The sequence below is a fragment of the Astyanax mexicanus genome, chromosome 17, assembly GCF_023375975.1.
Source record: "Astyanax mexicanus isolate ESR-SI-001 chromosome 17, AstMex3_surface, whole genome shotgun sequence".
In the NCBI taxonomy this organism is placed as follows: Eukaryota; Metazoa; Chordata; class Actinopteri; order Characiformes; family Acestrorhamphidae; genus Astyanax; species Astyanax mexicanus.
The window spans coordinates 20,377,639-20,403,649 of NC_064424.1; the positions used below are offsets into that span (position 1 = coordinate 20,377,639).

The following is a 26,011-nucleotide window of genomic DNA, read 5'->3' on the forward strand; positions in this document are numbered from 1 at the left end:
TAACAAAGCTGAAAAAATGTAAAGACACATAACAGAGAAAGAAAGAATATCAGGAAAACTAAAGTTTTAGTTTTTCAGTGTTGCTTTCTGGTTGCTTTGGTATTTCAGGTGGCTGCTATGGTGTTGCTATGATAGCTGTTGTCTATAAAAAAAAAAAGAGTTGCTAGGGCTGTTGGTGGAGGTGTTGATAATGCTACAGTTATTGTTTTCTAAGGTGTTGCTTGGTGGTTGCTAATGTGTTGCTATGTGGCTACTGTGTTTGTGAATAAAGTGTTTCTAAGTGTTGCTAAGGTACAGCTGATGCTTGCTAGGTGGTTGCTAGGGTGTAACAATGTGGTTGCGTACCTTGTAATGTCATTGTCATAGGCAGGTGTCTGTTCAAAATGTCTGTGGATCTATGGAAAATATATCATGTTACAAATGTAAACAAAACGGCAAATAAAAAAAAATCGTTAAGCTGATATTTTCTGAAATGTAATATACCTGATTAAAAGTGTGTGATGTTGAATTGCTGCTGGTTCTGTAAGAGCCGGGTTGCTCTTGCTCATCCAGAAGATTCTCCACTGAGGCACGTAATGGTGGTGACGGCAGACCCTCTTTCCAGCTAGACTGCTGTGAGTGAATGCTTGATTGGGCACAGACAGGCTGGGTAGATCTGGCAGAGCTCGAGTCTAGAATGCGGCCTGCAGAGAGTGGCCTGAGAAGCTTCTTGGAGCCTGCATTGGCTGACTGAGGTCTGGAACCCCAGTCTGAGTGCCTCCCTGCGGTTGAATGCCTCTGACTGGGTACCTGAGGAGCTGGCTGCTGAGGCTCAGCCACCTTGTGGCCAGTTTTTCTTTCCATGTATGCGACCAAGGCTTTTTGCTGAAGGTGCTTAAGACTGCTTTTTGTGATGCTGGACGTTGACAAAGCACGTCCCCTCGTCTCAAACATCTTTCTTCTGTTAGCAACCAGGCCATGTTCACCAGCCAAGCCATGCTCACCAACATTACCATCTGCGAGCAGTACTTCCATCTCGCTGCCAAGGGATCGACAGGTCGCATGTATGGGTCTGTCTGCCAGCTGATGTAGTTTTTCTGGCTCAGATGAAGACAGCTTTTTCTGTGCTGCTGTCAGACGCCTCCTAGAGCCAATTCGAGGCACCTGTGGCTGTGGAATATTTTGAGTCTGTGCAGTTTCCTTTTCAACCTGGGTTGTGTTCTTCAAGGACTCTTTATCTGTTTCTTGAACTCTGGGCAGGTGATGTTGGATGGGGTTTTCTGGCTGCACACGCACATTCTGTGAAGAAGGACCAGAAGAACCTGGTCCTGATGGTGAGACGGAGAACCTCCTGTTGGACCACTGCTCTATTCTGTTTGGCCAAGAAAGCTGTAGATCTTTCCTTTTGAACGACGTTTCTCTCAAAACCTTAGATTGTGCATCTTTCAGTTTTTCTTTGTAGTATTTTTTAAAAGATTCATCTAAGGTGTTGCATGGGTAGGAAAAGTCTTGTGTCTTCTCTTCTTTAGATGCATCACCTTGAGGTGAGTCACCGCAAGAAGAATCTTTTCCTGCTTTACGCTTGTCTTTTCCTGAGTCTGGGTCCTTGCTTGCCAATCTTGAGTTCTTGTCATTTTTGACCTTGTTCATCAGGGAGGCCTGGCTGGCGCCAGTAAGGTGGTACAGGAGAGGGGTGGTCTCTTTGCTGATTTTGTCTGTAGGCATGTCTGCCAAGGGCTGTTTCATCAATCTGGGTATAGGTTCATCGTTCGTGGCATGAAGGTTTTGGTTCTTTTCAGGAACAGTCCTGTTTGAAGATGTGTCAGATGTTGAGAAGCTCTTCTCTGGGCCACAGTAGAAGATTGGATGATTGCTGGTGTGCTGTCTACCTACATCCACATTCATGAAACTCTGGCTATCTTCCAAGTCATCAAAATTTTGAGGAACTTTTTCAGTCTTACAGAAATTATTAAAGACATGGTTACTGGCAGACTCTGTATCTTCATTTGGTGGGCTAATGTTGTTTTCCTCTTGAAAGAAGAGTTTACCATTGGGGCCTTCAGGGCTGCTTGGTTTTCTTACTTCAGCATTCTTGAACATGTTTTCCACAGTATTGTGAGACCTCTGCTGTTCAACTTGTCTGTGGGGTTCCTTGCAGGAACTCTCCACCACACACTGTGCCTGTGGGATACTGGACCCAGGCGATTTGTACACGCCAGTGACAAAATAAAACTGCCCTTTGTGTTGAATACTTCCACTGATCGTGTTTTGTGCTGTGTGCCAGGAGCTGGCTGCATGTTGCTGCTCAGTGACCGAAACCCCATAAGCTGAATTCACCCTCTTCTTTTGAATTTCGGACTGGCTGCACTTCATCTGTTGTGAGTGTTCTGGCTGACTTGTCTGCAAGGGCAGTGGGCTTAAGGCGGTTTCTGACTCTGGGAACTTATCCGCAAGGTCTTGCTTGAGTTGGTCCCTCTGGTAATGCTGCGAAACACGGTGCCCAAAGACAAGGTCAGGTCTCGGACCATGGGCTTCAGGATTAGCTGTCTGGGTTCTTAAAAAGGAAATGTCTGCAAGTTGTCCCTCAGGACTCTGCCGTGCCCTGGAGGTCTCAAGGTTCCTGCTGGTTATGAAGCTATCAAGACGGGCAGGAGGTGGTGGTGGTGTTAAAGGGGCAGAAGATGCTGGGGGATCATTGATGAGGTGGCACCCATTGTTGTTTTGATGATGTTGATGTTGATGTGCAATGGCCTCCATGGAATGGTACAGTTGCTCTTGAACCGGACTCTTTGAATGTGAATCAAGGATGGTGGGACCATATACATCCTTCACGTACTTGAGGTCTGCATAATGCAGGCTATGTGGGTGGAAATCGTCTGACAGAAAGGGTGACGGGTAGTCAGGTGCAGTAGATCCTCCAGAGAAAGAGCTATAAGCAGAATCTCCTTTGCCGTGTTGGTGAGTATACTGGTCTATGCTACTGGTAGACTTTGCAGGGGAAAGTCGACTGACTGGAATACTAAGAGGATACACGTCAAGGTTACTCATTCTCTCAAAATGGAAGCTGTAGGAATCCATCTGGAGTGCAAGCTGGAAACATGGATCCAATAAAACAAAGGACAAGGCACATTTACTTGTTCCCTCTATAAATGTTCAAGTCATGTCTCCAATGTACTTTATTTGCCATCCAGTAGATGTTTCTCAATATCCCCTAGATCAAAATTGGCAGATTTCCAAAAGTACCTGCAGAAACAAATAAGCACATACATAAATTACAAGAATTTAAATTTCCTAGCAAAAATTTACATTATGCTGCAAACTGTTTCTTGTGCCATCTCTAAACAGTGTACTGAACTATTGCCATTGAGAATGGCTTGCAGATAGTTATCAAATAAATGAGCCAAACTAACAAGGCAATCTGTTTTTGTTCTGACTTTAAAGTTGCTGCCATGAAGTCTAGATAACGGTTAATTGGATGAAACCTTAGATCAAGCTTTTGTTTATTTTTCTTTACACCCATGAAGCTACTTGGCTTATTTTCTCCCTCTATCAACACCATGAACAAACAGATTAAGGCTTCACCTCAAGTAAACAGATAAAATATGTAAACCAATCAGTGAAATTTATCAAACTTATCATTTCTACTTGCGTCATTTGTTTTGTAATGGGATTTCAACAGCAGATGAAAGCTCCCCTAGGCTCATTACTCTTTGACATAACCTGATCCAGCATTTTTCAGAACGTTATTATACTGCGCCTGTAGCTCAGGGCATCTTGTGTTTACTAAAAATAGAGTGTGTTTGTGTTAGATTCTTAATTTTGCGTGTCTACTGGCCAACTGACGACAGTCATTAACTTGTGTATATAAGCACATTCTTCAGACTTGACCGAGGTTCACCATCTTTTATGTGGAAATAGCCATGTAAATGATTCTGATACAAAATTTTTCTTCATGAAAGAATGTGTCCAAATGCCTCTGAACAAAGTTCTTGGTACAGATTAACTCTTAGAATGTCCCTCTGGTTTAATTATTGAAAAATCTGTTATTGGTCTTAATTCTTGTGGATTTTTAAAACTAATGCCAATGCTTGTAGTTAGGCTTGTTTATGGTCAGGATGACTTAAGCGCCCAAAATTTCAACCAAAAATAAAAAATAGAGACATACAGTATTTCCTGTGATGTTGGTTTGAAAAATCTTAAAATCAATCGGATAAAAATTATAGGCTAAAACACAGCACTACATAAAAGATGTTACTGCACCAGCTTTATTAATGAGGGCCTTGAAGAACAAGTCCTGCATAGTGGTTATCAAAAATGTCTGGAATGTCATTTCAACCTGGGTGAAATAATTTGGGATTAATCATGTGATATCTCTTAAATGGATTTTGCAGTTCTAAGGAATTCTATGCATGCCAATTATAAAACATGTAGAGTAAACCTACCTATTAGGCCCACATGCCCATTCAGCAAACTACCACTGTTATGCTTAACACTCTTAAAGAAGAAACAATGAAATATCTTACTTTACATTTAAATTTCAAATAATGTGTTATTTCATATTTCCTAATATATAATTCCTGATTTAAAACTCAATCAGATATCTATATACTACAATATAGCTATCAGCATGTCGTACATGACTAAGATGTTGGATGTGGGAAAAATTTAAAGAGTAGCATCACACGAATGTTTTAGAAACACAGGACAGGAGCTACAGTACATACTTAACATGCTAGTCATACATGATTGTGTACTACACAAATATATTACATCAGAGGTGTTACCAGCTTTTATTTTAAAATACATACAAGATTCCACTTTAATGCATTAATGACTGAATTAATATTATCGTTTAATAGAAATGATAAATGTTTTTTGACTTATTTTGATAGTATTTGAATATTTGTTACTTTATAAAAACTCATTATGATACTCAAGACTTAATATTATAATCTAAATAATAATTTAATAAAGGGATACAATATAATGGAGGGTTGGAGGATACAAGAGCTCAAATTACCTATTAAATATATAGAAGTTTAGTACAGAAAAAATGGAAGGTTAAAACATGCAAGCCCAGTAATTTTACACATCACCTAGCAATTTATTTTTAAAGAATAAAAGTACTTTTACACAAACATTCAAACATTTGCTTAAAAGTCGAAAGCCACTCAGTCTAGATAATACTAAAGTACCAGTCAAAAGTACTACAAAGAAACATAAGAAATTAAAAAAAGTGTTAAACAAATCAAAATACTCTATGAAGCATTTAGGTGCTCTTATACGGGGTGCTGTTAATCTGCGATTTCTGAGGCTGGTAACTCTGATTAACTTATCCTTTACAAGAGAGGATAAGTTTCCGGTGCTGATGAGGGCCATTTTTAGCATAACGTTTTTGATGGACTGTGCGACTGCACTTGAGAATACTTTCAAATTTCTTCAAATGTTTCGAATTTACTGATCATTTCATTTATTAAAGTCATTTTTTTCTTTATTTAGTTGAGTAGTTATTGTCATAATATGGATTAGAACATTAGTCAAAAAGTGCTATTTACTGTATACCAACTGTACGTCTTTAAACTTTACAACTGTTGCTCTTAAACACATAAAGAGGTTATTATCTCTTAATTAGTTCAGAGAAAATTCAGCCAAGATGTACAAATCTGTCATCTAGCAAAAGGTGCTACTTTGTAGAATCTAAAATAAAAAATATAAAACATACTCTGGTTTGTTGAACACTTTTTTTGTTTACAAAATAATATCATATATTTTTCTTTAATAATAATCTTCAACGCAGAACATTTTAAAATAATGAAAGAACACTGAATTTAAGTTGTGTTTCAAATTTTTGTACTGTACATGACATTGTTTGTCAATATGGTACCTTACTATCGCTGAAATTATAATATATTCTATTTTTTTTTACTCTTTAACAATCTGCTTAAAAATATGTTTAAGATAAGGATGAGATTAAAGGGTACAACATTTATCAGATGTGTGTGATTTTAAACATGTACAGTATCTTTTTATTTTAAATGACAAAAACATTTCAAATTAAAAAAATTACTAGGCTTTCTTCTTCTTTCTTTAACAAAGGAAACAATAAGACAAGAGCTTTTGTTTCAAGATTCACAAGAGATTACATCTTTAACAGTATCTTATTAAAGATAAAATCTCTTATGAAGGACAGGTTCCTAATCATTCCTAATCAGTTGAAAACAATCCCCTTACTTTTACTCCAAACTGCACGCTTCACTGCCTGCACCTGCACAGATCATACCAGTCACAGGACAATGCTGCTTTTTCTGTAACTGCAACAACATCACACCTTGCAGCGGAGGAATGGGGATGATGAAAATAACTAGTGCGTGACGAGGCAAGACGAGATGTAAACTGATAAAGCTTAATTGACTGTACACTGTAGGACACTGTGGCCTAAATTCATACTCCGCAATGTGGACACGTGTGTGATCATGTGCAGAGTGAGAGCATTCATAATGATCTGGGCAAACAGACAGAGACGCACTCAAGCAGAAAAGATGGCACTGAGAGCTTGTGACAAAACAGACTGAGGACCAGATCATTCCTCAGGACCACTGTATTTACACAACTGTACACATAATTAGGCTTGAAATATTAGCTGTATATCAGATTATGTGTTCTATAGAACACACTCCAGCTGAAGCTACTGTACAAATAAATAATCAGGTGACCAGACCTATATTAATATAAAACAAACTAAAATAAATATTTTCATTGCAAAGATGACACAATAAATATCATCTGCCTTACCAGAGCTCATGTCTGGAAAGTCCAAGAATCAGCCACGAAATGGTTACGCATTCTGTGTTAATTCATAATCCCAGAACATCCTGGAGGTGTTGCTGTCTTCTGCTATGGACGGACCTGTTACTTGTGCAGCCAGGAGGACACAGTGAGTGGAGCTCCAGCGGCCTCGCTCTACTCAAACCCTGCTGAGAGGCCGGGCTTTGCAGGCCTGTGACGTCCTCGCTGCAAACGCACAATAGGCCCAGCAGAGGGAATATTTCACTGCTGATAATGGTGTCTGAAGAGGGGAAAAAAGGCCTCACATTCCTGGCTAGCTTCAAAGAAAGAAAGGGCCTGGGCACCATTCATTCCCAGAGTCCCCTGCACATGGGGAGTTGCCAAGCAGGAGGGGAGGGACTCTTCAGTAGAATCCCTCACTCAAGAAGAGGTGACCCTCTCTCTGAACAGATCCAATAAGCTAGTATTGATCTTATTCTACTATTATACTAATCTAAAACCTATTATACGCTTATAAACTCCTAGAACTGCTACTTTATTAAACTGTAATATTCAAGTAAGTAATTATTATTAAACTAAGTGGCTGGAAATAGTTTAACAGAAAGATGAATACAGTTGCTTAAAACAGTAGTTACATTAAGCTCTAATCTTTCAAATTTATGAATGAAGCATTTTCTATTTTAATATTTATCTGATATCTTTCGTGTTTCATTTTACGGTCATTTCAAAGGACCAAAGCATTCCAGGTAGGGGTGTGCCATATCATATCGTATGCAATAATATTGCCAACATTTTTGAATATCGTGAACGATATTATACCCTGAAATATCATGCCATATCACCCACCCCTCATTCTTACATCAGGGTACTACTTTTTTGCTGTTATTAGAGAAATAAAAATGTAGACTGTTCTCATTTCTTATTATATATCTACTAGAGACAGATAATATCTGACCTGTATAATTGATTTTACTTTAATACTGGATAAATGAAGTATATATTATCATGATATTGTGGATCATTGACTTTTGTTAAAAAATTGATATAATTGTTGTATTTTTTATATCTCAGTTCAAGGTGTGCCATACCAGATCGTATGCAATAATAACATTAGATTTTTATTTTGTTACAGTAGCATATTCTTAAAAGAAAAAACAAAAAAATCAGTATTTTGCCATACTGCCAAGAGTATCATTATCGCGAAAAATACCATGAAATATCGTGATGTTATTTTAGGGCCACATCGTCCAGCCCTAATTCCAGGTATCCAGTGTGATTCTTTAAAGTGTCTCCTGCTACAAGAACATGCACTGACCCAGAAAATGTTGCGTAGCTAATGCGTCACTGTCTTGGACCATTTCAGTCAGTTACACATATACACACACCTAAGTGATTAGCAATTTTATGCTAATCAGCATAAATATGGGCCATAAACCTTTTTTACCTGACGTTTTTATCTGATGTTTCTACCTGAACATGTAAACTCTTAAACACAACCAGAACTTTCTATCTCTAACTAACTTTAACTGCCCTGCTAATGTCCTGAATAGTTATGCAATGGTAAACTTCAAAGACCGGATCTCCATGAATAGAAATGGGATTTAAAATAGTTTAGCATTTCTACATACAGCACATGGATACAGTGCTAGCGTATCGTATGCAATAATATTGCCAACATTTTTTTAATATCGTGAATTATATTACACCCTGAAATATCGTGCCATATCACCCACCCCTAATCATAACATCAGGGTACTACTTTTTTACTGTTTTTTTCACACTGTTCTCATTTTCCATTATATATCTACTAGAGACAGATTATATCTGCCCAGTATCATTAACTTTACTTTGATCCTGGATATATGGAGATATTTGGAGTGCATTATTAGTATCATGATATTCTGAATCATTGACCTCTATTAAAAATCTGATCAAAATGCTTGTATTTTTTATATCTCAGTTAGTGATGTGCCATTTCATATCATATGCAACAATTAAGTATAATTTTCATTTTGTTACAGTAGTGTATTTTTGATTTTTTTTTAATTCAGTGTTTTGTCATATCGTCAAGAATATCGTTATCGCGAAAATACCATGAAATATTGTGATATTATTTTAGGGCCATATTGCCCAGCCCTAGTTTCCACTACATTTGTTTTAGCCTACATCTGTAAAAACTTATCTAATTCAAAATTGTACCAAAAATCGGAGTAACAAAATTCTGCAGAAGGCTTTTATTTTGAAATGACAAACACCAGCGCATGCCCTCAGGTACTTAATGGCTCCATGAATTGTTCAAATTTCTTCAACACACCATGCATTTATGTGCGTTTATACAGTACTACAGTATATTAAACTAAAGCCACACACACAACTTCAGCGAATGTTACCTTGCTACATTACTATGCTAGCCTTGTGCAGTTTGTCTCTTTAAAATGAAAAACAGTCAGTTTTTGAATGGAGTAAGCTGATGCCAAGTGTGATAAATTGCTTTGTTTGTTAGCGCTGCAGCCCCAAACCTGCTGAGCTTGGCTGTTATCCATATGTGCTAATCTAGTTTGTGAAGAGGTAGTAAACACACATTGATACTGAGCATGATAAATGATGGTTTATTTCATTTAATAACATTATTAAATGATTAATACAAAAATAGCTTTTTAAAAACGGTTAAAATGTAATTTGATTTCAAGATTATTGGAGAGAAAGGAAGAAACTAAGCTACGTCTTTATTAGTATGTTCTGTTTATACATAGTGAAACATAATAACCAACTTAAATGAAAATATATGATATTTTCATATATAGTATGTACATATTGGGAGTCTTAATAAGGGTTTAGGGTTTTAATAATTAAACTTTATTTTTTTTTTTATCATTTTATGGCAGCACAACACTTTTCTCAATCCCTTGTAATACATTTGCAAACATTTTGTTTTGGTCACCATAAAAACACGGTGTTAATGCTACCTACTACACGTCCACATTACATTTTTAACTTATATGTTACAGTTTTACCCTCAGATCTGTCTCTATATTACTGGAGGAACCTGTTAGATCACTGGCCTAAACATACTTGACTAAAAACAAGAAGTGTGGGAAACGTGTTGTTAGTGTAATGTGTTGCAAAGTAGAAAGGAACCAGTTTTGCAAGATTTCTAATATTTATTAGATGGTTCATGGCCTTTATGGATGCTAAAACAATCTATAATATAGCATATTTAGTCATTAGAAACTTTTAAAAAGCTTCACTGATGTCACTTAAGCATTTTTTGACTTAAAAACTACGAAAAATAAAAGTTGACTTATGTCAGGCTAAAAAATATATTGCGTTGTGTCACTGGTTCCTGACAGTTTACTTCTATGTTATAGCACTAAATGTAATATTTGGCCATACTGGACATATAGGGCATCTAGTCCTAGTGCTACAAGGCAGAATTCTATATCGTTGGGAAACGAGAGGCTTTGCACAAAACAGAATGAAAAGTCTCATAATTTTTCTTCAGGTTTCACCTCCAGCCAATCGAGCACACTAAAGTCAACAATCAGGTTCACATATATGTCTTTGGTATTTTTTCTTTACATTTTCATCAAGTAAATGTGTACATTTGTTACAGGAGTACAGAATTACAGGAGGCCAGAATTGTCAATGTTAACTAACATTAATTTAACAGTCATTTTCGACTCAAGTCTCAAGCCGTGATTTATACTTTAATACTCTTTTCATTGCTAAATTGAGACCTACAACCTGTAGTTAGATGAAACAATGAAATGAATGTGTACACAGCTAAAGAATACTTTCTAAAAGTTACAGTTCTTCTGGGAATAACATCCCAGAGAGTGACACTAGTGACCAACGATAACCTTTAACTACATGAACCTAAAAGTACTGAAAAGAGCATATAAACCTTTGCATTTATCATTGTGAACCTTTGCATTTATTATTGTGAATACAAAATGACACACTTATTCAGAACCAAACCCAGGTTTCTTCATTGTAAAGAAACTTTTTTAAAACACTTGTTTTAAACTTCCTGCCATTCCCACCTGCCAGATAAATGTGTGAGTCACAAAGGCTTACAACAAACAACACGAGAAAGCTATTCTTAACCTAAAGCACTTAAACACACAATTCTGACACAAGTGCATTTTCCCTTTTGTCTCTGAAAACAACATTTAAAATACTGAGGGAATTATCGTTTCAGCAACACCTCTCTACAAAGTCTCGCCTGCTCTTAGGTCAAAATGCTCCAAGGACAGTTTTAATATAGGACAGTCTAAATGGATGTAATGCTTCTTAGAGTAGTAAGGGGTGTAAGAAAATATCAATATTGTATTATATCGCAATATATATTATTTTGCATACTATACTGACAACAGTATAATTAGGGTTCAAGCACCGAAGGTGCGTAGAACCCTATTGTTTTTGCTAAGATTTTTCTTCTTCTTCTTATTATTATTATTCTTTTTCTCCTGAAAAAACAGTTGTGCAGCCTAAACCGTAAGTCATAGAGAAATGAAACTTGGTAGGTAGATGTAGGATCAGTGCATCTCGGTGGACAACAAAAATGGCACCGATTGGTCAAGTGGTGGCGCTATAAACAAGGAAATTCATTTTTCACAATTTTCTCAATAACTCAAAAACCATAAGACCTACATTCAAAATTCTTTTTTTGATGGATTCCTTGGGTCAATACCAACAACTTTCGAATTTGGACCATGCACTTCCGTCTATATAGATTTTTTGCTAATTTGCATAATATGCAAAACCTACTTTTGCAAACTAGTCCTAGGAATTTTGACCAATCAACACATGTCAACACATGTTTGGTATCAAAACACTCGTGAGAGCATGCGCTTCAATATTCATTAAGAAAAAGTTGAAATATGTAAACAATATGGCCGCCATATGCAAATTAGTCCTTCCGGATATATGCCCCATTCACTTCAAGAGGTAAATTTGGAGCACTGTTTCTCAGCAACCGTGCAACCTAGCAAGTTGAAACTTTGCATGCAGAATCTATCATACAGCCTCTAAAGGATGTTCAAAGGGCAACTTAATCAATCAACATGGCTGAACACCATCAGCCAATCAGCATTCAGCAGACATTTTGGCAGGCTGAATGTTGCCCAATCTGGATGATATTTGGCAGTTATGTTCAGGTGGAGACACTGTAGTGACCTGCAAAGTGCTGAAACAATCCGCCCACTGGGGGGCGCTGTTCCAAAAAAACGAGTATATGTCAATCATGCTGTACTATTTTGACATCTAATTGTTTTTGCCATATTTAGTACAGTGGCTCTGACAAATTTCTCAATACAACTATGTTTAAAAAGTGCTTTGTTCATTCATAATTGCTAATTGTTTGAAAATAGCTATATTGAAACTACTCTCTGGATATTTGGCCTATCACCTCCATTTCAGTCTTGCTGCACACTGTAGAGTCTCTAGGTAAATGTTCATTAAAAACATTTGTGAAAATTTCACATACAATACTCTCCAGGCATCAAGCAATCTGTGCGTCCTTGGAATTTCTAACCTAAATTGCTGTAACTCTGCAGTATTTGCTGTAATCTCACAATGTTAAAGACCTCTGTACAATATCACTCTGATGAAGCGCCATTTAATACAGAACTAGATTAAGAATAACTTGACATTACATGTCATATCAGAACATTCACTCCTTTGTGCCTCTTCTCAACATTAATAACAGGTGAAAGACTTTTGATCATTTCTAAATGTGACAGAATGTCTCCAATTGTGTTAGACCTTCTTACACATCACCATCCTATGCTCTAGTAGGCACCATTGTGCTAGTTGGTGCTTGATGAAGCGCCATTTAATTCAGAACTAGATTTATAATAACTTCGTAATTACATGTCATATCAGAACATTCACTCCTTTGTGTTAATTTAAACTTGTTTGGTCAAACATTTCAGCTTGTTCTGCAAAGGTTCAAAGGTCAATCTGAATACCACTTTGTGAACATTCTGGTTGAAGCCACCTGATCAATACCAATAACATGTAGACACCTTTTGACTAGTTCTAACTCACTTAATGAATATCCTACAAAGTTCACTAGATTTACATGTGAATTTAAGCACTGATCAGGTTGAAAGGCCTCTGCTCAACATTAATAACAGGTGAAAAACTTGATAATTTCTAAATGTGACAGGGCATCTCCAATCATATTAGACCTTCTTACACATCACCATTCAATGCTCCAGTAGGCACCATTGTGCAAGTTGGTGCTTGAACCCGATGATTGCCGCTTGCGGCTATATTTTTTTTAATTATTAGTTTAGATATAAAGATTGGTGGCAGACAGCTGTTAGTTTAGCACTGTGTTTAAACCACAACCACTAGATAAGTGTTGTACTCCCACTGCTGTTATTAGATAAGTGTAACCGTTTCTTGTTTTCAGATTTTATGAATATGATTTTTAACTACGAATGAATGAAGTTACACTTATATAGCGCCTTTCTAGGAACCCAAGGACACTTTACAATTTGCACATTTTACACACAATCATTCATACTCAGCACTCATCCACATAAAGGTAAGAAGCAGCAGCCAATAGTGCACAGCATACTCTCAACCGGAAAAGACCGTTCACCTGGAGGACTGCATTAGGCACTACAGCATTTTACCCAGGACAGCACTTACCCAATCCATATCCGGGCACATTATTTTTAATAAATTATTTTTATTTTTTACTTAAACAATTACAATTTATCACCTTGATATCAGTAACACAATATATTGAATTGGAACCCCTGTATTGAGATACATATTGCATTGCCAAGTTCTTACATACACAGCCCTAGTAGCAACAGCAGGAAATTTTCACAGTATGAAAACCTTCTATCATAACCTACTGTTTTAATTCTGAGCCCCATTATTGCCACTAAAATAAAGATAATATTAAAATGCACCTTTCTTTTGAAGCTCGTTTCAAAGCATGTCATACAAAAATATTTAAATATACTACATAAATAAAATAATGCCAAGGTTTAAGTACAGTTTACACTATGTCAGATCATTCACGTTGATAATGGGTAAGTGAAAATTGAGATCATGCTTGTATCGGAATGAAAACTTACTTACTTAAACATATTATTTGGTTAAACAAAAGATTTCCTATATTTAAAACTAAACATAGTTTATAATTAGGTGTATACTATATGTAAAAGGTATCCCTTTAAAAAAAATAAGAATGTTGCACGTGAGGTGAACTAGTTAATTTTTCAATTAATCTGCTAAACAATTATTTTTAACAAATTGGTATTAAGCTCAGTTCGGTTGCAATTTTCTCTAATATTTGTACAAAGAAAATAAATATACATGGCATGATAAACAATTCCATTTTTATGTCATGGTATACCTTGGTGTACATGGTATACTGCTGCAACTGCCTGCTATCTTAATGCCTTGATTTTTCCTAACATTATAATAACAAGGCTGAAAGAATTCCATGAGTTCTTTGAGGATGTCAGGGCATTTATTTTAATGTTGTCCTTATATAAAGAACCCTGGACCACCTGAGGGTCATCAGATGCATGCCATGCTAATGTCACAGTCTTTTATGTTTAACATTAGACTTTAGACATTAGAAGAGAGGATCAAATTCTTCAGTACGCTTGCAGGCAAATGCACCAAAAATACACAGTGGGATTTTGTGACTCCAACAATAACAAAATAGCTACTGTAAGTACTGACCCAGCTGGGAAAGACGCCTGTCTGGGATTACAGGGCACATGTAAAGGGGCTCCTCGGTTCTGACTTCTGACCTAGACACTTAAAGCTATCAACAATAATCCACAGCACATGTAGCTGAACCAATATCTGGGTCAAAAATAAGGTATGTGGAGCTCCCCACGCTCTTAGCGGCCATAGTTTATGTCTATATTCCGCTACTGTGTAAACAGTTCCTCCTATGGCTGGTGGATATGGTCAAAATTTATATCACAATTTATTTCTTCATATCAATATCATATCGTTAGGAACAATATATAAGCCACACAAAATACAATGGAAGTACTGGTCTGTACCTACAGTTTTTGAACTTATGAAAAAAAAAGAGATTTTAAATTGTATTTGGATGCAGTAAAGAACAGAAAATAAATGTGACAAGATTTCTGCCTGAGACAGAATACACATACTAGTCTATCTAGGAGTGCAATATTAACAAGGTAACTAACTGTAAATTAAACTAGACACAAAACAAATTGAAACATTTAAAAGTGGACAGAGCTAAGCATCATACTTCAACCAGCCAGCAGAGGCACTAGACATATAGTGAATTAATTTTGAGACATACTCCACTGCCATGCATTTCTACAGCCACTGGTATCTCTTGTCACGATTCTAAATCTTTTCATAATACAGCTAAATCACAGTAAAATTTTACTTTTGATGATTTACTGAACTGAAATCAAAATATACTGATGTAATGTCAAAGATTTTACACACCTTTTTACATCTTTAAAGTGTTTAAAAGAAAAGTATACCCAAAATAAAATAAAACAAAAGAAAAAATGTAGGGGTATTCTGATCCAACACTGATCAGAATCTCTGGATAAAATTCCAGAAGAAAAAGTATAATCCAATATGTTTAATTTGCCTAAACTACCATGGTAATGCTTAGTCACTAGAACCCATACCAACGATATAAACCAGGGTACACATAAATCAGTACCATTGACCTGTCATCAAGTGTCTGTTAGTAATATAAGAATATTTGTTCCACAGTTCCACAGCATGAGGTTATTTAGATGTGATTTAGATACCAGCTATGTTAGGCAAAGTGCATCCAGAACAATATATTATTAACTTAGTTTAAGAGCAGGTCTGTGCATGGGCAATGACTTGATAAAACAACATAAATCACATTACAGGCATGCATGATTATTTCGTGATATATTGAAATATTGTATGCAAGATGATATGCTCTGATCATTTGAATCAAATTTTAGACAGTCATAGTTAAAAAAAAAAAGAAAACACACTATCATATTTATAAAGTCTGAATGAAAGAAAAGTTTAATTTTATCCAATCAGAACACTGGAATTTAACGACAGAGCTCGCTTTAAACACAACTCTAAATGAACTACTGTCTGACGACAATCCTTACATGTAAACTAATAATTAAATATCAATATTTAAGAGAAGGGAAAAAGTTGGTATTGAATACATATTAGCATTAGCAAATATTTAAGGTTGCAGTGTCTGTATTGTAATCAGACATGAAAAGGCGGCAGTGTGCCACCCCTAGAAAAATGCTGCAAAAAACATAAGCAGCACAAATCACCTCCAACTATACACAAGGGCGATGAGTGTGAAAACAGAATCTCAAAAGGTGTCAGTGAACAAAGTTTTGTCTAACAACAACTTACACACTTCCTTACCCATTTAAACACACGTTCACGCTTCAGGAGAATCAGAGCAGCCAGAGTCATGAGTCATGAGCCAAGATCTAGACTTATCAACACAAAGGGCACAAGAAAAGACCCAAATCCTGAAAATCGTTCCTCTTCAGGGAGTAATGAGGCCAACTGAGAACGCCCATATATAGAGAAAGCAAGGCAGAGTAAAAGCAAGTGAGAGAAAGAAAGGAGGGGAGTAAGACCTAAAAGGCACACTGAATAGAGAGCAACTTAACAGTGCAATTCCTTAGTGCTGTCAGATAAAGTGTAAAAAAAAAAGACAAAAGCCAAAATTAAATCTTTTAAATAAACGTTCAAACAAACTTATGGTGGGGGTCAAATAGTAAATGGAATTTAGGCTTAGTGGTATGAAGCATATAAAAGCAGACGAGAGACAAATCTACTTCAAAGATCTTCCTTCAAAAAGATTAATATATATGCATTTATGTATATCCCACAAATCAGTGTGACATTTTTTAAAGCTACCATGAGACATGGCAAACGTCAGTTTGGAATACTAGTTTCATACCAGCAATATTTGTTCCAGTTTAAATGGACTCTGGTTTGTTTGTGCCCTTAGTGCGGTTTGATTGAGCAGGTGTGCAGACCAAACCAACTCTGGAGTGGATCGCTTGTGGTGAGAACGTGATCTGGTCTCAATCCGACCCATATATCAAATATTATTTTTTAATTGAACTACACTGCTAATAAAGTACAGTTTAATGTAATATATATTATCCAGATAACGCTAATTACCACCACAACTATAAACAAATGCTGTTTCTGCTGTCAAAGCAATGCAATGGAGGACAGAGTAAACAAACTCATCAACTGATCCAGACCAAAGAAACGAACTCCAGGTGTGAAAACACCCTAAGATAAAGTACAAAAGCTATTTCAGGAGAATTGTTGATCTTGATTATGGGGTAGAATAAATTTTTTTTTTCTTTCAACAGGATTTTCAAATCAAACAACTACCACATGCAAACGCTGAGAAGCAACACAATTACTCGTCCATTGTATAAAACGCAAGGTAAAAAAAGAGGATACAAAGAACAAATGCTGAGGAAATGACCCATTTCCTTGACAGAAGGCTGGTGTTCTTAATTGCAACTTCCATGTACACACCAGCAAACAGCAGAAGATAATAACAGCACAAAACAACTCCTGGACATGGTTTTGAGTTGTCTTGTTAAAAAATGCTCAAATGACTTGTTGCAGCCCTTGGCTTTGGAACTTCTTGTTAACATGTTCTTTTTGTCACATGGCATCCATCCAGGTATTTCCAGGCTGCACAAAAATTAATTCCCGTGACAGACACCTGATTTGAACTGGCTGGAAGTTTTCCCTCCTAATGCACGACATGCCAACAAGGCAGTCTCCCCAAAGCCTTATCGGGTCTCTGGAGGTCTGGTAATTACACAAGGAGAGGAATGTGCAAGATAAGCTGACACAGGTAAAACAAATACGGCCAACACATACTGTATTATGTCATGAGTCACTATGAGTTACAATCTGTTCTGCACGTTGGGTGGGCAAATATTAGTTTTAGGTCCAGACATTCTTCTTAATTGCCTCAAGGAAAAAAGATGCTCTGACCACAGGGCAATGCTAGCAGCGCTACTATGAGACCTACTACAGTATTACACTACAGGTTTAATTAGGATTCATAGTTTAATCAAGTGCAAAGTTTAATTTTCACCCTTATGTAATGTCTAATCCTTAGAGAGAGAAACAATATCACAAGTTACTTCCTGACAACAGCAATCACAATGCTGGCAAACTTCACACATACAGGAAATTCTTGAAGACATTAAGAAGCTGGAAAAGAATCCTCAAGCCTGCCAGATCCAGTTTGCTGCTGCTGCAATTGTGTTTGAAAACACACCAAAAAATGACAGCTAATCCTACCTCAGCAGGCAGACATCTCCAGATTCTCATATTACATTAACAACATTGGCCAATGTTGACATGTGATCAAGTGACACTAACCTGACAGGCACGAAGCAACTCGTGTCACAGAAAACACAGAAAACAACTGAAATGAAGTAAATATTATATTTTTATAATTTTATCTGAAAATAAACATTTAAGATTATTTGAATATGCTAACAAACTGAAATAATACAAATATAACAAGATAACAAGCTAAAAAAAGCAAGCAAATCAAATACAAGGCTCACCTTTGTTCCATGTCCTCCTCATTTACATGACTTTAGAGTTAACAGATCCACAGACAACCCAGGCTTTTAGCTTTGTAACTTTGATAAAGCTTGAAGTTATTTTCCTTTTTGCTTGGCTTGAAGGCTCTGTTAATAATTAAGAGGAGACAGAGAACACTCACTTATGCATTATTTACTCTCTCCGCCAGCTCTGTCAACGTGCACGCACAGTAACAAACAGCAGTCACTTTTATGGGAATAAGATGACCTCAGAACTGGAGGTGAAAGAAATAAAAAAATAAAGAAATGAAGATTCTCTGGACTGTCTTCAGCTCTAACTGCCCTCCTGACCTACAATAAAGTGATAGCTGAAGAACTGAACTTCTTTTTTGTTATGAGGAGCGACTGCTAAAACATTACTTACTAGGCAATTAAATGACCATGAGAAAGTCTAGCATACAACCCTAAATCAGAAAAGGTTGGGACAGTATAAAAAGTTTTCACAAAATTAATTTGACTGTTATTTGACTGCAGAAAGGCGTAAACCCAACATATTTCATCTTTGTGCGCTCAACCTCATTTAATTTGATCATTTACATTCATCCCTTTATTACAGGCCTACAGCACATTACAAAATATATTTAATATATTTAACAATATTTTCCCTATACTGTTTATAATATAATTAACTGATTCCAGCAATCAGCTAGAAATTTCATGTAAAAAAAAAAAAAAAATCAGAAACAAGTTCAGAATGCAGGGTCTGTCACGGTACCAGTTAGGGCTGCACAATTTGGGCAAAATATCCAATTGCGATTTTTCCACAGAATATTGCAATTGCGATTTAAATTGTGATTATTTTTAATCCATTAAACCATAAACCTGTATTAGTGGTTAACATATCTATTAAATATAATTATACATAAAATATTCCCAGGGTTTTCAGATTAAATGCAGTTGCCAGTTTTATTTTTAAATTTCAAGGAATGAAAAAATAAATAAATAAATAAATTTTAAATTTTAAATATACTACAATATAGACTACAATGGCTAATTCAAAATTGGAACTCCAATGATTGAAAAATCAAGTCTATTCAAATCGCAATTTCAATTAAAAAAACGACTAATCATTCAGCCATAGTATCAGTACACTTCTGTGATTGCAGCATCAATGCAGAAATGAGCATCAGTCTCTTAAAGCTACATATTCAATATGACACTTTTCCAAAAAAGAATTATGTAGGTTTTAAAAAGACAATGCAAAAATACAAGCGGATGTGTATATACTGCACTTTTAAAACTGAAAAACGAGATAGTGACTTTTGTATTGTTTAACACCTAAAATGCCTAAAATACAGGAAAGGACATTGCCCTTTCCATACTGAGACAACATTTTTGATTTGAGGTTCTACTGTCAGGTAACAAACAAGTGAGGAGGAACACTTTGTTTTATACATGACCTGTCAAAGAGGAGATGCATTTGCATGGTTGCATTAGGAATTTGACTTGCAAAACACATACAGTTTCACCAGCTCTGAAAACACTAACAAATTCTTCTCTGTACATTTTCATGTATTAAAAAGGCCTCCAGTCTAATCAGGCAAGTAGAATTTTTGTATTAAAATGTTATATTATAAAGACTTAGACCCTCATATGTTTGCTAACTCTCTGGAGTGTGTTTAAGGACATCATTCTGAGCAAATTTCCCCTCTGTGTTGCCTGAGGGGTTGTACAAAGCCTAGCTAGAATTAGAAACCTAACCCCAGCAATAAAGGCTACAGCAGAGAAGATGAGCTTTCCGGCTCCGTTTCTCAGGCTCTGAAGTTTGATACAAAGGCCGTTATGGTGAGGTCTGAATACTGTATAAGATAATGGCTGCTATTAAGCTCCTAATGGTGGTCTAATGTAAAGGAACGTGTGGCAATGTCTCCAGAGAGCTCATTAGGTTCACTAAAATACTTTTCTTAATTCCAGCTGATGAAAAAGACCACCCATTAACACAGGTATTGAAGAGATCAAGACAGTGGGAGAAAGAGAGAGAGAGAGAGAGAGAGAGAGAGAGAGAGAGAGGGCGAGAATCCTATTGAACTAAACAATTCAGCCTGTTGCACTGCAATAGTACCACATTCACTGGACTTTGTTACCTGGCACCAATGCAGAGTGAGAGTGAGTGAGCGAGGGAGAGGAAGAAAGGGAGAGAAAGAGAGACAGAAAAATGAGTGAGTGCAGAAGCATGTAGGGCAGGAACGAAAATGCTAGAACCACTGCTAAAAGCAGCTAATGTCAGGGTAACAAAGAAATGGTGGACTTGTTCTGCAAATCTCTAACTCTGCCATGTGTGCAGTGAATGTATACTGTAATTATGTAATAAACTCTAGGGATTCCACATGACAGTGTAATGTAAATACCTCTTTTATGAGCTAATGTGACAACGGTATCACTGGAACTGCAGATATCTTAAGGCGCGGTGACGGCTCATCACGCACACCTTCTCATCAGGGGCAATAAGTTTGAAACCTTAGCATTTGGCACGGTTCACCATACCAGAGACGTAATAAATGAGGAGACTGGCCCAGGTTGCAATATGAACGGGAGGTCTTGTAACACTTGACACAATGTCTGTTTATGATATATAATCCTGCCTTTCAACAAAAAAGAGCCAGGGCCCTTTTTTAGCGATCTTTAGACTCTGACTTTGGTGGATTGCTATTTTAACAGCGCAGCACTACTTCATGTCTCAGCAAAGGAAACTGGCCTGAGTGTTTTTTATACTTATACTTGTAGTAGTTTTCTAATACATTTTTTGCTACAACTGTTCTTTAATAACAATTAAATGCAGCACATTAGATATTAAGATATACATGCAATGCTTTTAACATGATACATCACGCTCCACACTATTTTTACATAACTCCTTTAAAATGCAATGTCCCTCAGTATTTAAATCAAAAAGCCTTTTAAGATAAATGGTGTGCATGCCATGTGTTATCGTATTTTCAGGTTCTACTAATTACTATTAAACAATGTGTTCCTACTTTTATGAACTTTTTAATGAACTTCAACATGTGCAAACAAGCCCATGAAGCAAATTCCAGCACAGGGCTTCAGTGGGTCTTTGTCATGCTTGATTGTTTTCGACTGAAACAATCTGCCCAAGTCCCCAGCAGAGATCAGACCTTGCCACAGCCAATCAACAGCACCCACCAAGAGCCCTGTCCAATCACAGTCCTCACATCATGAACCAAGACATTCCAGTGTAGGTCAAGCCACTCGGAGCAGCGAGTTCTCTTGGATCTGTTGATATAAACTATTCATTCACCAGATTTCCTCAAGTTCACGTAAATGAAACACTGCTGTTACACAAACTGCAACATCCGTCCAATACTGTGAGACTAAAGCTCAAAGTGAACGTTTCATTTAATTGTTTATCCATATACGAGCCTCAGAAAATGCTGACAATGTTCGATCCTAACCAGTTGGACACTTAAGGGGTATTTACTCAATGAGGTCAATATTTCCTGTTTCCAAAATTGGCACACGCATGGTTTACTGGCAACAATAGGTCGCACGTAAAGAGTGAGGAAAGAGAAGCATGTAAAGAATGACTAATCACTTCAAATGAAGCACTCTTGATTAACAGTAATTATTGTATATCACATGATCACTGTTTTCAACAGCAGGATTCTCTACTATGAAGATGTTAATGTTTTTTTCATCTCTAAATGAGCCAACTGCAATTCTAACACTAACATTCTGGACTGATTAAAAGTATAAACATGCAACAAGTACACTGTTTCCATCCTTAAACATGCCTGCTCATCCAAAAGATGTAATCTTAGAATGCTCAATTTTAGAATACTGGTGTTCTTTTTTTATATTAAGTCATTGTGAACAGAAGTATTATTCTCTGGAAATGCTACTACAAATTCTACACTGCTCACTGAATATTGCTAAACCTGGCAGAAGTACTCATCACATTGAGAACAGTTTTTATTAAAACCCCAGACTAAGACTGAGCACTGTTGCAAGCAAACAAGTCCTCAAAAAGCCTGTGCTTATTTACTCGTTTTCTTTTACTAAAACCTCAATGTTCATTCACAAAAAGCCTTTGCTGAACCTAAGTTGGATCATAAGCTGTGTGTAAAGTCCATTCTAAATCACTTGCTGAACATATTTAGTGTACAACTAGAATTCTAGCGTACAGAATTCTAGATTAATCAGAGACTTAAGGTAAATCTTAACTAGTACTGTTTAAACTGATAGTAGATCAAAGTAGATCTCATCAACTGACATTTTTATCTCTCTGCAGCTAATCAGGAATGTTTCCCTAACATTAACAATACATATTTTTCTAATAGCAGATGTTAAACCCACTGTTCCGAAGGTTGACATTTTAGCTATAACTTACATTTCTTTCAAAACTTGATAATAAAGCAACCCAGATAATGTGTGAAGCTCTTTTAGAGAATGCAAAAAGTAACATTAAGGCAGAGAGGTGAGGGTCGGGGGTTACTCTGAATCTAAAACATGTATTGCAATACTGTAAAAATTAGTATAACAACAATAAAAGCTGGTATGAGTCGATTTGATTAACATTTGAGCATACAATGTACAACATAAAGTCATAAAAGGACATAAATGACTGTTGTTAATAAAAACAACCACACCCAAGGTAGAAAAGGTCTATATAACAATATTATGTCATACTTGCTTCATTTGCCTTTTACAGGTCTCGTGTTTTTATGATGACACTAACCCCACTGACACTGAACTCATGCAATGGGTCAGATGTTGGTATGACCAATCCACATCGAGTACACAACTGTAACAGGGTTATTAAAAAAAATCAGAACTAGGTCATTCAGATAATATACTATATCAAGTTGCTAATTGTTCACAAAGTTAACCAACATGACAACCAGTATTGAAATGATTTGAACACTGTCTAATCATATAAAACAATCAAAGTCAATGTAAAATATTTTATTAAAAGTAATTTTTTCAGCATTTAGGTTGGTCCATGCACCATGAAATTCTGACACAACATTCACACGCCATTCTTTTTACAAGTTAGTCATATGTAAAAAAGTGAAAAAACAAAACAAAAATGGAGGTATACAATTTTTGTGTAATGTAATTCATTCACATAAATATCCAATGTGAAACATTTAAATGTGCAAAAATATGCATGTTTTAAAATATGTTGAACGATGCTAATGACAATTTTGCTACATTAAATAGTAATTGAACATCATTATACACTCATTATACTTTTTATTATGATTGAATTGTGCTCAATTAGAGACAAAAACAAACATTACCCACACCACACCAATGGAACAAGACACATACTGTAGCACTAGTGTTGGGCCAGTACTTTGTATTGGTAAATACTCAATACAGAGTTGATTGGTGCATCCTAGGCTGATGCACACCAGTTCATCAGACATCAAATGGCCATTGCAGCAGTTTACCATGCACATGCATTTATTATACATGTGTAAAAAGTGTGTACGGCCGGTTTCCAACCCTTGTTCTACAGCTAAGTTTCTCAACCCTGGTGCGGGAGGCCCAATGCTATGCACATTTTAGAGTTTTTCCAGCTTTAACACACCCACTTGAACTCAATATTAGGCTGTTATTGGGCTGACTGTTTGAATCACGTGTGTTGGGAGCAGGTAAAACACTAAAACGTGCTGTGCACAGAGCCTGCAGGAACAGGGTTTAAAAATACTGTCTTACAGGTACAAGTATGGTGTTGTTTATAAAACAGAATCACGTGTGTGCATGTAAGACACTGAGGACGCTGGGAGGCAGCAGAAGTGATTGGGTTTCAGCACCAGGACAAAACCACGGTGTCTAATTTCCTCTCAACAATGCACCCCAATTTTGCCATTTTTCCAACTCTAAATTAAACATACAGATATTACTAGGCCAAACGGTTACACTGCATAATTCAGTGAGCTGTGTAGAGACACGTATTTAAAAAAGAGCACAGCAGCACAGACGTAGACTACATAAAGATTAGACTATAGAATATGAGGAACGCTACATGTATCTAGCTGCTACTCCCACCTTCTTCTCTTACCAACAGGTAACAGCTACAACCAACAAGGGACCCAACTTGAAACTTAATCATGGTACAACCAGTCGTAAAACACTCTGACAACTGATAAATTAAAATAAAAAATAAACTATAAAATGACGAGAAATAAAATAGATAGGAATATCTATTTGGAGAAACTCCTTGCCAAAACAGAAATTTTACAGACAAAATATTTTGTAGGGTTTCAATTTTATTAAAAAAAAGAATAAAAAAAGAAAAAAATAACATTAAAGCAAAGTCACCATGTATTTGCAGATATCCCACCTCTCTGCAGCTGGCGGGATTCTCAAATACACACAAATTGCGAATTCACTTTTAAATGTCAAAATGAAAAATAGCAAAACATTAAGATTTTATATTTAAATTTAAGAAAAACGATATACATAGTATATACAATATTAAGTGAAAAATTAGGAGACCACCTCAGTTTCTGAATCAGTTTCTCTGATTTTGCTATTTATAGGTATAGGTAAAATTAACATTTTTGTTTTATTCTAGGAACTACAGACAACATTCCAAATAAAAATATTGTCATTTAGAGCACTTATTTGCAGAAAATGAGAAATGGATGAAATAACAAAAAAGATGCAGAGCTTTTACACCTCAAATAATGCAAAGATGCATGTTCATAAAGGTTTAAGAGTTCAGAAATCAATATTTGGTGGAGTAACCCTGGTTTTCAATCACAGTTTTCATGCATCTTGGCATGTACTGCTCCATCAGTCTTACACACTGCTTTTGGATAACTTTATGCTACTCCCGGTGCAAAAAAATTCATGCAGTTCAGCTTGGTGGCTTGTGATCATTCATCTTCTTCCTCTTGATAATATTACAGAGGTTTTTTAATTTGGTAAAAAAATAGAAACTCATCATTTTTAAGTGGTCTCTTATTTTTTCCAGAGCTGTAGTATATTCTAAACCCTAATGTATTTAGCTTTTAGTCTCACCTTAAACAGGTAAGATAGCGAACACCAAGCTTTAAAGCTTAACGTCTTTCCAGAGTTAGTTAGTTAGTCCACTTAGTTATACATTTTTAGCTCATTTTGTGCTGTGTTGGTGCGAAATAATCAATTTTTTTCCTTGTTCTCCACAGTGAAGAAAGTGAGGTTAGGTTACTATATAATATCCTAGGGCTGTCCAGGTTCACACTGAATGAAAGGAAACAGGTTTTTTTTTTTTTTTTTTGCTGTTGTTGTTTTTACTTTAGAAAACTAGTTAGGTTAGCATGTCTGCGTGTTGTGGTCAAAGGGCGCCTTTCTAAAGAGAGACTTGTGTAACGTTAAGAGTTTAAGACAACAGTTGCAAAACATGGTTTAAACCACTAAACCTGTGTAACACAGTTAGAACAGTTTGTTTAGAGTAAAATGTGTTAAGGTCTTAAATAAACACATTTTAACTGTAAAAGCGTTTCACGGCGGTTTATTTCTATTTCTATTTTTACTGTCCGTTCCGCTCCAGCAGCTCTGGGTCGGTCTGACCAGGAGGAGAGAGAGAGAGAGAGAAAGAGAGAGAGAGACACCTGAGAGCCGTTGGAGACCGAAACTCACACCAGCAA

At 36.3% G+C, this 26,011-nt stretch overlaps 1 protein-coding gene across 3 annotated transcripts in view; it reads right to left on the reverse strand.

Annotated features, from left to right (window-relative positions):
• shroom1 (shroom family member 1) overlaps positions 1-26,011 on the reverse strand; it is a 39,062-nt gene that overhangs the window by 12,802 nt on the left and 249 nt on the right. The window contains exons 1-3 of one of the 3 annotated variants that reach the window (XM_022667328.2): positions 18,372-18,466; positions 484-3,222; positions 346-395 (exon numbers count right to left, since the gene is read on the reverse strand). In XM_022667328.2, coding sequence (XP_022523049.2) covers positions 346-395; positions 484-3,057 — 2,624 coding nt within the window. In that variant the 5' untranslated portion in view covers positions 3,058-3,222; positions 18,372-18,466. Of the gene's footprint in view, positions 1-345; positions 396-483; positions 3,223-6,771; positions 7,277-18,371; positions 18,467-26,011 lie in introns of those variants that run through there. The other 2 variants (XM_007247028.4, XM_007247027.4) reach the window with 2 other exon arrangements.